This window comes from Maniola jurtina, chromosome 4, assembly GCF_905333055.1.
Source record: "Maniola jurtina chromosome 4, ilManJurt1.1, whole genome shotgun sequence".
Lineage (NCBI taxonomy): Eukaryota > Metazoa > Arthropoda > Insecta > Lepidoptera > Nymphalidae > Maniola > Maniola jurtina.
In genome coordinates, this window is record NC_060032.1 from 9,204,929 (window position 1) to 9,218,071 (window position 13,143).

The window sequence follows — 13,143 nt, forward strand, 5'->3', positions numbered from 1 at the left end:
AAACGCTTAAACTGATAAGGTTGTTTTTGCAGGGAGGTAGCGCACGCTTGGGAGTGCCGCATCGGTCCGCCCGACCAGCCGGCGCCCGCCCACCGAGTGCAGGGCCTCTTCAACGATATCGAGCTGTATCCAACTAAAACGCAGGGTAAGTGTTATCTTATATTTAATATTTATTAGATGATGCCTGCGACCTTGTCTGCGTCAATGTAGATTTTTAAAATCTCGTGGGAGCTCTGTTTTTATTGTTTGTTTGTTGATGCTATCCTGTACCAAGTAGATGATGATGAACTTCGTCCATGTGATTTTTAAATTAAATATTTGATTTTTCGGAACCAAAAGTAGCCTATGTTCTATCACACTAATATTATAAAGGCGAAAGTTTGTATGTGTGTGTGTGTGTGTGTGTGTGTGCGCGTGTGTGTGTGTGTGTGCGTGTGTGTGTGTGTGTGTGTGTGTGTGTGTGTGTGTGTGTGTGTGTGTGTGTTTGTTACTCCTTCACGCAAAAACTACTAGATGGATTTGGCTGAAATTCGGAATGGAGATAGATAATATCCTGGATTAGCACATAGGCTACTTTTTATCCCGGAAAACCAAAAAGTTCCCACGGGATTTCGAAAACCCTAAATCCACGCAGACGAAGTCGCGGGCGTCAGCTAGTAGCTTATATTTCCCGGAATGCCTAGCTACTTATCTCTAACATCAACTACGCTACTCATCTCTCTACTAAACATCAAAATCGGTTAAACGGTAGAGCGTGAAAAGCTAGCAGACAGCTGATAAGACAGACACTTTCGCGGCTGTAATATTAGTATGGACTAGCTCAGTTGCTTAGTTTCTCACAGGTATTACTTACAGTATGATAAAAAATACATTCTATTGTTTATAGACACCTATTGTTGAAAACTGAAACTTAAATAAAATCTGTTCTGCACTTTTTAAGATAATAACATTCAAGAAGATAGACGAGGTGAGCTGACTATACACTACGTAGTGTGATGATGCATCACTACGGACTTGGGTCTTCACTTTCATTGAATATGTCGGAATATTAAAGGAGACCTAAAACAACATCTCTTTATTCGTCTGTTAAAAGCTATTTGGCGATTAGAAAATCGGCCCTAAAAATACTAATTCGCTGCCATTTATGATTTTTATCTCAATAATATTTGAATCCTGGGTAGGTAATTTTCGACTGTGCAGATAAAAATGTAATCGATACATTATATCAATGACGTCATATTATCAGCGATAACAAAAAATATTAGTTGATATATTATATACATTATACATGTACGTATAATCTTTAAAATGAACATCAAAAAAGTGATAGTCAAGAGTCTAGACTGTAATGGTTTCATATTCATTCTTCTAATTCTACATACATATTTATTATAGTAAGTAGAAATCATACGACTAAATCCATTTCAAAGTAAGTACATAAAAGCGATATTGTTAAGATTTATAACTAGTAGCAATGAATTTATGGCATTACTAATTTAATCACCCAAAATTTCGTTTTCTATTTCAACTATGATAGCCATTTGCCACCGTGGCCGATGCGCGGCGCCCTTCACAACACTGTAGGCTTACGAAATTCTCATGAATTTTTAGAAACCATGTAGCAATGACACCATTTATTTAACACTCAACTTATAAGAAGAAGAAATCTAGAAATTTAATCTCATGATATTTGCGGCTCTACATCATTCATAACGTGCGCCAATTTTAAACTCGTTAGCTTATTACCGTCAACAATTGCAGATTCGCAGAGTTGAACTGTTTACTCATCTCAATTCTTGCAAGTTTAACCTTAATAACTTCCAAAGAACGGTCACTGATTGGTCACCGATCAGTATCAGATAAAGGAAGGGCGTCATTGCTGAATCAGCTCAGCTAATATACGATTTGTAGATTACAAAATAATGATTTCACATTAAAATATGTGATTTTAGCCGTAAATAAAACCTTGTTGTCAAGATAAAGGGAATTCCACGTTTTATCATACGCATGATGCTCTAAAATAAGACTTTATTATAGATTTTTATTTTAAATAGTATTCTTGTTATAATTATTTTCACTATAAATATAGATGATCCCGGCTATATTTAATCGGTGTTACGTTGACGAACCACGTGAGTACCTATAGCCGGGATCATCTATATTTTTAATGGAAATCACTCGCGATTTGAGCATTCGCTATTTATTTTTGGTTTTATAATGATTAATGATTAGGAAGTATGAGGAAGAAAAACTTTAGAAAACATCAACATCAATCATCAGTCGTCTTGCAATCACTAACAAATTAGTTGATGCGAATGAAGTTGGGCTGATTTTAGCTATAAATATTATTCTTTCTTTTGTAGTATAGTTTTAATTTCATTCCATTTTTTGTATAAATAGTTTTTTTTTGTTTATGTGCATTGACTTAAAGTTATATGTGTTATGTATGACAAAAATTAAAACCTCTTCAAATAACGCAGCAGTATTTTCCTTCTGTTCAGTAATATTCGCTTATTTCTAATGAGTAACCAATGCTTTATATTACCAATTGAAACGTTACTGAAGTAAATATATGCGAAATATATGTAAACGTGATTAGAAAAGAAATTAGGATAAAAAAAATACGAGGAGTAGGTAAGTAGCTAATAAAAGAAACCAACTTTTATTAAATCATGTACAGTGTCATTGCCATTCATTGCATTGAATGCTAGCGAATTGTTCGCAATAGTGCAGACTTCAATCGGCTGATATTATCACAAAGTGCCCGACCAATATGCACGTCATATAAAACAATTTATGGGCCGCATGGGGTTACGCCCCATTGTTAATTTAGGCCTCATAAATCACGGCAATCACCCGCACTTTATAAGCCTATTAATACTCATTACGATTACTTTATAGTGATGTGAATATTGTAGTGTATACCCCTCCCTGTTGCGTTTATCTGTTACAGTGAGCTGATGTTAATAATTAATTTTTTATGATAGTGTTTTACCTATACTTCAAGAAATATTCAAGAAGAAACTTCCTGGAAGTGAACCGTGGTCTAGTAATGAAGGCTCTCCGGAAACGATACCCAGGGAAGTAGGTTCGAATCCTACACCGGTTCCGCAATTTTTGATATGTGCTTCACCACTTAAAAAGATGTTCTTCCATGCAGATGAGTGGCGGTTGGTAATTGTAGAGCTATCTTAAAATTTCATAAGCGTGTATTATATCATTTTAGTACCACCACCCATCTCTTGAAAACCCATTTCAAATAGTTTTAAAGTGGGTTGTGGAATACAATACCGTAGGTAAATAATAAAATTATATTATGTAGAAGAATCGTGCATTCAGAACATTTCTGCGTCGTGTAGCTCTGTCCAGCTCAAGGTTTAGCTTACTCTTCTAAAGTTATTTCGCAGAAGTTTAGGTCCGATTAAAACTATTTCTCGTATATTCCAACATGTTTTCCACATAGACGGACTCACAACACTATTAACAAACAGAAACAATATCGTGTTACATTTATTTTATTATCACTTCAGTTTTATCTCTTGTATGTAAACAAGTGACTTTAACAACGATCTCTGTAATTTCTACCGTACGTTACTAACTGTATGCGTAGCTCGATTTGCGCGTAATAAAAGCGTTTGCGAGTGTTTCATTAAGTGAATAAGTGGTGATTTTGTTGTTTACATACTCGTATGTGCGTTTACACCAGGTGCTACGTCGAAATGATCTCATCTATATTGCTCATTTCGACGCGTTGTACCTATTTAGGTTTTATAAGTGGAACGCCCGTATAAGAAGCAAGGATATTGTCACTTTTTACGTTTCTAGCTAGTAACGACCTGCTGTTGAAATTCGTTATTTTTGGAAGTTATTTCTATTGCTACACCTGATAGGTAATCGTGTAAGTTTTCAAAGTATGATTGTATTTTTTTTTTCAATACAATCATACTTTCATTTTATACACAAGTACACATTTAAATTTTTTGGGTTCCATACCATTAAAATAAATGAATCCTGGTGCATCCGTCTGTCATCCTTCTAATATTATAAACGCGAAAGTTTGTAAGTATATATGGATGGGTGTTTGTTATTCTTTCACGCAAAAAGGACGGATTTGGCTGAAATTTGGAATGGAGATAGATTATACCCTAAATTAACACATAGGCTACTTTTTATCCCGGAAAATCAATGAGTTCCCACGGGATTTTTAAAAACTATATCCACGGGCCGAACTTGCGGGCATCAGTTAGTATTTGTATGTTTTTGTACAGTGCTATTTCCACTAATGCTATCGATTTGAAAGGAAAAGTTTAGAATAATACTGGCTTAACCTTATTGCAAAATATGATAGAACTAGCTTATGCCTGCGACTTTGTCCGCGTGCATTACACAAACAAACCTTCAGTACCTGTAAAATTTAGCACAAAAATAATAAATAATACACGGAACTAACTTAATACTTATACAGGAATCATGTATAAAAATATCGATTGCATAATGAATATATGTATCTACTATGTCATTACTACGACGCGGTGCTATTGACTATTGTTGTATTATATTATTTACTACTACTATCATCATACTACACAACTCACGCATGTTAATCAGGCGAATCTTGATTGCCTTTGTTTATGACGGTGCCTATTCGCGCTCTACCATAATTTCCATACTAGGCGTTGCGTACCTAATTGTGACTTGTTAACAAGAGCTTTGAACTTTTCCTTGTACGGTCGGCCTCAGAATTCGAGTAGCAATTCCGCGAAACTAGTGCATCAAAAACCTATGACTTATGATTTTTTTTCTATAAACACGCCACACACACCTCACGCATGTGCATAGTCGTGCCACGCTAATTCATCATTAAGGTGCTAAACGACTTACGGCCTTTGTCTGTACGTACACAATATTTGAGTACATATACTTTTAGAACACGCGTAACGCACGTATGGTAGGAATCCGAACTACTTAACTTTTGTGAGCGGTTCATGCGGTACACCGACAGAACCGCAGCCTTTAATTATTATATTATGATGATGGCGAAATAATTATGGATATGAAGTGATCGGATTCCTAAATGTAAATCCGTTAGTGTAAGTAGTGCGACATTATTTTACTTCTGTATTAGAAAATGAATAGAAGGATAAATTAGAAAATAACTTACCTTCAAAAAATCAGTCACGACTATTACGGGATCATGCTCTATTCATTCGTTATAGTTCTTGACTAGAATGAAAGAAGCATAAAAATCTTCGCACATTAGACAAACTCGACGACGCCAACGCGACGACTCCACTCCGACTCGATTTTCTAATTTTATTGTAAAGTGCGACGCGTTGACCGAGTGTGGTCCACGTCGAGTACTTATTTAAATGAAATGTTGAAAATTCCACCGTGACGAACACGATATAAAGCTTGTATTTCCATGATTTACTGTGAGTAGAGTCTGTGTGGATTCGGCGTCGAATAATGTAATGTGCGAACTGCGAAGACATTTTAACGACCATTGCATGAAGCTATAATAAAAGGGTTTTCCTTAATCGCTCGGTTCTATGATGACTCCGTGACACATAGCGTTCCATGAATTCATCCTTCCTCACCTTTGGATGAAAAAAATGCGGTTTGTTTTTACTCAGTAAATTATTAAAAATACTCGAAACGCGATTTCTAATTTACATAAGTCGGTAGGTATAGGAAACGTATCATCAGAATCCAAGGTGACTCAATAGTATAGGTATTCCATAATAATATGTATTGTAAATGCGAAAGTGTTGTCCATCTGTCTATTTGCTACCATTTCGCGGCCCATCCGTTTAGTCGATTTTGACGTTTGGTATATACAGAAATAGCTTGTATTCTGGAGATGTAGATTTTTGTCAGTTTTAATCAAAGTGTTTCCACAGGATTTTTAAAAACCTAAATCCACGTGGACAAAGTTGCGAACTCATCTATTCGGTACAAAGATAGCTTGCGTCTCGACGCCTGGCAAATGAAAGAGTTCCCACGGAGTTTTCAATAACCTAAATCCACGCAGATGATTCGCGGGCGTCATCTAGTTTATTTATTACTAGCTGATGCCCGCAGCTTCGCCCGCGTGGATTGGTCAGATCCCCTGCAGCATCAGGATTGAGGAGTTGGACTCCAAATTTTTTATGAAACAATGTCGCAAAGTTCCTCTATCGATTAAAAAAGAAATGACGCAAATCGGTTCAGAAATCTCGGAGATTTCGGTGTACATAGGTAGAAAAACACAACTCCCTTTTTAAAAGTCGGTTAAAAAGTAGCCTATTTTACGCCCTGGTCAATCCTCTACTTGCCTGTGAAAGTCCCGTCAAAATCGGTTCAGCCGTTCCAAAGATTAGCCTTTTCAAACAGACAGACAGACAGACAGACAGACAGACAGACAGACAGACAGACAAAAATTTTAAAAACGTGTGATTCAGTTATGGTATCGTTCAAATAACCATATGAGCTTAATATGAGGTAGTTATTTCGAAATTACAGACAGACACTCCAATTTTATTTATTAGTATAGATTAAGTATACGTTAAACTTGAATATAGAGAAAAAAATATACGCTATAAGCCGTTCGTACATAGAAACTACTACGAAATTATATACTTAGTCATGTTTAAACTTTAATTTAATCTAACGTATAGTTATTCTATTTTCACCAAGAGTTAATCTTATACTTAGTTTTTAAAGTTTTGTACCCGAAGGTACGCTATTACTAAGCCTCCGCTGTCCGTCCCTGCGTTCGTCCGTCCGTCTGTCTGTAAGCGGGCTGTTTCTCGTGAACCGTAAAAGGTAGAGAGTTGAAATTTTCACCGAATGCGTATTTCTATTGCCGCTATAACAACAAATAATAAAAATTTATAAATGGCCGCTATAAAAATCAAAAAAAATTAAGTGTTATTTGTTGTACATGGTACGGAACCCTTTGTGTGCTAGTCTGATTCGCACTTGACTGATTTTTTATTTCTTTTGTTACAGTTTTTGAAATGCTGGTATGCGCACGACAGTGTGCGCGGCGAAAATCTCTCATCCTCACATTTGGAGAGTTCTGCGTTTTCGCAGCAGAACTGCGCCGCTGCTCGAGGCAGACTAGACAGTAAGCATGATCAGTTATTTTTCTAATTTAAATACAGAAGAAATATTTACATGGTCTGAAACACAGATAATGCCTTGGAGATGTTTGGGTATCCTAAAATTATTATCCTGAAGAGAAAAACTTCCTTAGTTTGAAAACAGGTCTATCTATTTATCAGTTCATACAACATTATTATTGATATTTGATTAGCTTCGTTCTTCAGACAGTTAATGAGTGATTTGTGTGCAGGCACATAAAACACTGATAAAATTGTTTAAAGTGTGAATCTACCACCTACTGGCAATTTTCTTCAAGTGTCTGCTTATTATAAAAATATTCTTATCAGACTAATAAGTCATTCTATTGTGTAGACTAAATCCGTTTCCAGAATCCCAATGACTAAGTTTATAACTAACACAAAAATTCTGTTGCAAATATTTTATGACTTTTAACCGCAAACATAAATAGAACATTTCTCATGCTCTCTTCCGGTAAGTAAGTCCGTTACAAATCCAACAACCTAATCTTAAAAATATTATTGTTTACCGTTTTTTATTTTAATTAATACATGGTCATGATGTAGATGAAGATAAAGATATAAATGAATTTCGTGAGTGATTTATCAACGCTTACAAGATCACTTGTTAGAAATATTAATAAAATATAAAAAGAACAGTTTGCTTTTATTGTTTTTTTAACGGGTTAGGTAGGTGGGTACTTTTGGACTCATTACGCACGGTCGACTAGTTGCTCGGCAACTCGGTCAACGGCGACTGTTAGAGTCTGTTATATGAAAGTTGCCGTGCCTAATCTCAACTCCATGCGCATAGGCTCGGAGTTGAGGCGACTGGCGTGCGTATAGGTATAGACTATAGGGTATAAACTCAGCAACTTCCATGCAAATAACAGATTCTAACGGTCGCCGGGACAAATCCAACAGAATTTTTGCGAACTCTTCAACTACCTCTCTCAGTAAAACAGACTTTCAGTTGAAGAAGTACAGTAAACTTTATGCCCATAGGATTTTTCTTTTATTCAAACGGAATAAAGCGACGGACGAGTTTGGACAAAAAATATAATTACAAAAAACCAGTTATTATGTCCAGTAGGTAGTAGACACCTACTTACTCGTATACGTTCAGTGTGCTCTTCTACTTTAGGTAGTGTTGACCAGATCAGTTTTTAAATTTATTGTTATTATGCATTGTGTACTTTTAGGCACAAATCCGACAAAAATTTTGCGAACTCTACTACCTCGCTCCGTAACATAGAAAATAGTTTCAGCACCTACATAATGCCCATAGGAATTTTCTTTTATCAAACGGAATAAAGCAACCAACGAGTTACATAATCAAATACCCTGTATGTCCAGTAGGTAGTAAATACCTATTAACTCGTATAATATATGTAGTATATATATTCAGATATTTAATTCGTACTTTAGATAGAGTTGATTAGATCATTGTTTAAATTTAAAGTTATTATGTATGTACAGGTGACTTCCACTTGAGTTTCGTTCTGATGTAATGACAGCTTACATAGTAATAGGACGGGCATTTTAACGATTTGCGCAAAAAGTCTTGGCAGCCAAACAAATTGTAGACAAGATTTGCAGATAGGTACATTATAGTAAAATAATATCTTATACATACATAATATACACGTCGCCCCGGCGTATGTGTTTTAGGGGAAATTTCTTGTACTAAATTCTATGTATTGGTAAAAAGAATTCCATTATGTGAGACGCTAACGCTGGCAATTATTACACGATCAAGTTCGGCGTCCTTCACTTAAGCTAACTGAAGTTTAAATCAATTTGGGTCACTTTCGTAATATATTTGATATAATAATAATTATTTATTATTGACAATAAATACTTAATGTAGCAAATGGATGTGTATCTTATGACGTATAAAGCGGACGGTAAAACTAAATCAATTACCTACTCGTTCATGAAGTCGCGGACACTAGCTAAATAATAAAGTTAAAATGATAGCCCGTATATTACAGCATTGATAGGAATTTAAATAACCGTACTAAGTATAATGGTGCAATTAGTGTCCTCGGTGTCCGCTTCAAGTGCACCATGAATCAGTTTAATTCCGTCGATGACGTGCGCAATGGGCTGCAGTTGTACCTACACGCACCCGGTCTTGAACTGCTGCAGCGGCCAACGCTGCCGTTGCCGCGAACGCGAGCATTGACCCTTGAATGTCGCATAATATTATGTTAGTCATATTTGTAAATAAATGCATAAATTTTCTACAAAACACCCTATAACAATAATGCCAATTGATAATATTCTGAGGCATAAGTTCCTTATTCTACATCCACGCTAGTATCTTTATATTGTATTATGCGAGATTATCAACAGTTTCATAAAAATTGCTTGTATTCTATTCCTAAAGTAACTAATTACTAAGATCGTCAATTTAGGCAGATCGGGTCACTTGGATCCATAAAATAAACCAGATACCCTGATTTGTCAAGGCAATGAATAGAAATGGACTCTAGGTAGCATGTGCATGATGATATATTTTATGGCACAAGAAATATTTGTATTTTAATTTAAATCTGGGAATTTGGCTACAAAGTGCCAAGTTCTCTACGTTTTTTGAAAAAAAAAAGGCACAGGGTGATATTCTAGAATATGTGTTGGCAACTCAAACACAAAGCAACATGTTTTGCCATCTTACTCTCTGTGTAATTTCATAAAATTGCGCATCATTCATGTTTTCGTCTTTTGTTAACAGAACATCAAAACCGGAATCACCTGTTTGGAGCATAGAAAAAGAATTTCGGGATAAGGACTCCATTTGTAAACATGTTAACGGTAAGAATATAGGTTTTATTTTACTTTATCAATGAAATTGTATAAAATCTTCGGTTGGAATTGTAAGGAATCTTTAAATCTAGAAAACAATGTTAATTATTCGTAGGTGGTAATACGTGGTATTACCCTTGTCATGTGCTGTTGTAGAACTAGGTCGCATCACCTCCCGCAAACGCTATACAATTATAAGTAAAGAAGTTATTTTCATACTTAGGAGCTATTGGCAATACATCCTTTTTATAAAGAGTTCGTTACTCTATAATGACTTTCCACCTACAGTATTGCGCCAAACTATTCGTAGGTGAAATTTGGTGACTAACAATGCGATGAAGCGTAGGTATCAGAGATATAAAAATCTCTTCCGTCGCGTATTTAGTACAAGTGGGTACGTAGTGTGCGTTTATTTTGTCTTGCGGAAGGTCGCCGTGGAGACGCCAGCATCCATCAACGTTTCACTAAGGTCGTTCATATATATGTATATTAGAGTTATAATCCGCAAATATAAAATTTATAAAAAGAAAACATAAATTATGTTACAAAATTCAGGAATCAAGGAAATTTCAGTGCAAGAATATGGAACTCATCTGATTTTTCCCCTGAAAATACCGTCACAATTTTACTTTATTCTATATCGCCTTTAAAATAACCAGCCAGTTACAATAATCTGTCTGTACCTAATTTGACAAAGATGTTTTGTTGAATCAATCTGGCTACTATATCTATCTACTCAGCTTCGAAATTGTAGTCTAGCGTAAATGAAATTTATTTTCCGCGTGTATTTGGCTAATATGCAGCTACTCTACTAAGTCAATCTTTGATTGAATGTGACTAACTTTCCGCACGGTACCAATCCAGAAATACTTCGGAGCGGCATCCCCGCGCGTGCAGTGGCCGGTTCGAACATAAGTTCACTGTCGTTGCGCCCACGCCGGGTCTGTCAGCCATTGATGCGGATGTTGTTATGTTTTTAAAACAATACAGGCTCTGACAAAGATTTACCACATTACTCGAGTAGGAATCCTTTAATAAACCATTGGAAATCCTGCGGTCTCAACATGCGTGTTGTGCAATCAAATTCAAATAACTTTATTTCACTTGTGACACTTATGCTTAATCGTACGTCAAGACTATACCATCGTGTATTGGTTCAGAAAGCCGATTCTACTGAGCCGGCAAGAAACTCAAAAGAGAATATTATGTAGCTTTATCAATATATCAAGTTAAGCAGTTAGTATAAGCAGGCAGCTGAATGCAAAGCCGATTGTCTCCATGCAACTTTGTTTCAAAAAAAAAATATGATTCTCAATTGTATGATAACCTCGACTTAATAGTTAAATGTTACACGTTTTCCACGTATCTAATGGCTAATCTGAATATTCTTCCGGAATAATGTTGGACCAAAATGTGGTTAAACGTTGCCAACCATGCTTTTTGTCATTTGCTTACCCAGGGCACAAGTTTTCTATAGTTATTCAGTAATAATATGGCACTGGACCTTCTTTTAATCAGTTTGTCAATAAAACGTATAGTTATGTTAATAATATATTACGAGACACTCATCTTTATATACATAGACATAGTAGATGTTCACTCCATTCGTTCTAGGCTTACGTATTTGTAATCATTAGGTTCGGGTGCGATTGAGACGCGTGATGAAGGAGCATGAGGCTTATTGCTGCTCTATTTAACTAAATGGGTTCAGTGATATAATTGCCATAACTAAAGGTAGTATTGAACAGACTGTCACTTTGTCATTGAAAGACTAACGTTGTTATCATTTATTTAGTCTTTACAAATAATTAATATGATAACATTAAAGCAAATATCAAACTGAAGTTAACGAGTTACCTACTCTATTTCAGATGTAAATTAACAATAATGTTCCACTTGTATAAATAAATTGCTATCAGCGAGCGAGATCCGCTCCAATACGTGCTTTTCATCTTGTCCGCATCATTACTTGCCAGAAGCTGGTGAAGCTGTTATGAACTGCTATCCTCAAATAAAAAACCAATTTAGCCATACTCAGCATAGGCACTTATTTGTTTATTGTTAGAAATTAGAACTTGTATGAGCAAATATACCTAGATGAAAAAAGTACCAAAATATAAGCCTTTTTTTTTTTTTTTTTTTTGTTGACGCTGGGGAATGCATTTACGCATCCCCCCCGGAGGGAGGGTATGTGGGACTCGCCGGCCGAGAGGCGACCGGAATACCCACTAAACCCCAGCGGCGCTACTGCGCGTCGCCTGGCGACTGGGTCACGGGAACGGCCGAAGCAAACAACCGCGACCCAGCCAGCGACGTCTGCCAAGGCAGACCCTCCACCGGGGACCTGCTCGGTCCCCATCGACGCACCTCCGGGACGCACCAACGAAGTGCGTCCCCCGACCTTGGGACGCGCACGTCGCCCGCGTCCCATCCTCCGCTTCATCCACTGTGCCCTCTGCTAGTCAGAGGGACACGCGGAGAAACCTCCCCCCCTGCCAGGTCATTAGCCATAGCCAACAATATCTCCGAAGAGAAATTATTAGCCATGTTACCGGGGCGCACCGGCCCGAACACTGCTCTTCCCCTCGGACGCATCCAAAAGGGACCAGCAGCATCCAGGCACACTGGGAGGTTACCTGGCTGGCGCCCCACCAAAATATAATAAGCCTTACGGATGCTATATGAAATAAGAAATTAATTAACTAAATCCTTTATCGATTTATCACATAGTTAAATGATTGATAAAGCTGAATTACACTCGTAATTGTCAGCCGTAGCAATACAAATACCAGCTCTATATGGTTGCAGAACTGACATGTTGTTCACTTTAATTGATTATGACTTGTGTATCTGTCTATCAATTTTATCATAAAAAATCTCTATTAGTGCGAGAAAACTCATCATTTTGTCTGTCTATTAGATTAAACTAATGAACGATTAGTTTTTTGCAGAGTTTGTATTCATTAGCATCTGGCATTATCGAGCTGGCTGTCTTCATACCTAAAATTTTCTTTTTCAAGGATCTAAAGAATACAATTATACAATTTATAACACCTCCGACAAGTGAAGGTTACAGTACCTAACTAGAAAAGAGCTGATAATTTTTAAAAACTAACACAAAAAAACTAAATTAAAATCTGTTCATTAGTTTAGGAGTTACGATGCCACAGACAGATACACAGATACACACGTCAAACTTATAACACCCCTCTTTTTGGGTCGGGGGTTAATA

At 36.5% G+C, this 13,143-nt stretch overlaps 1 protein-coding gene across 6 annotated transcripts in view; it reads left to right on the plus strand.

The window, feature by feature from the left end:
• Nucleotides 1-13,143, plus strand: part of LOC123864617 — a 63,691-nt gene that overhangs the window by 35,388 nt on the left and 15,160 nt on the right. For all 6 annotated transcript variants that reach the window (XM_045905202.1, XM_045905197.1, XM_045905198.1 and 3 more), the window contains 3 exons: nt 33-145; nt 6,991-7,108; nt 9,841-9,920. In XM_045905202.1, coding sequence (XP_045761158.1) covers nt 33-145; nt 6,991-7,108; nt 9,841-9,920 — 311 coding nt within the window. The remainder of the gene's footprint in view (nt 1-32; nt 146-6,990; nt 7,109-9,840; nt 9,921-13,143) is intronic.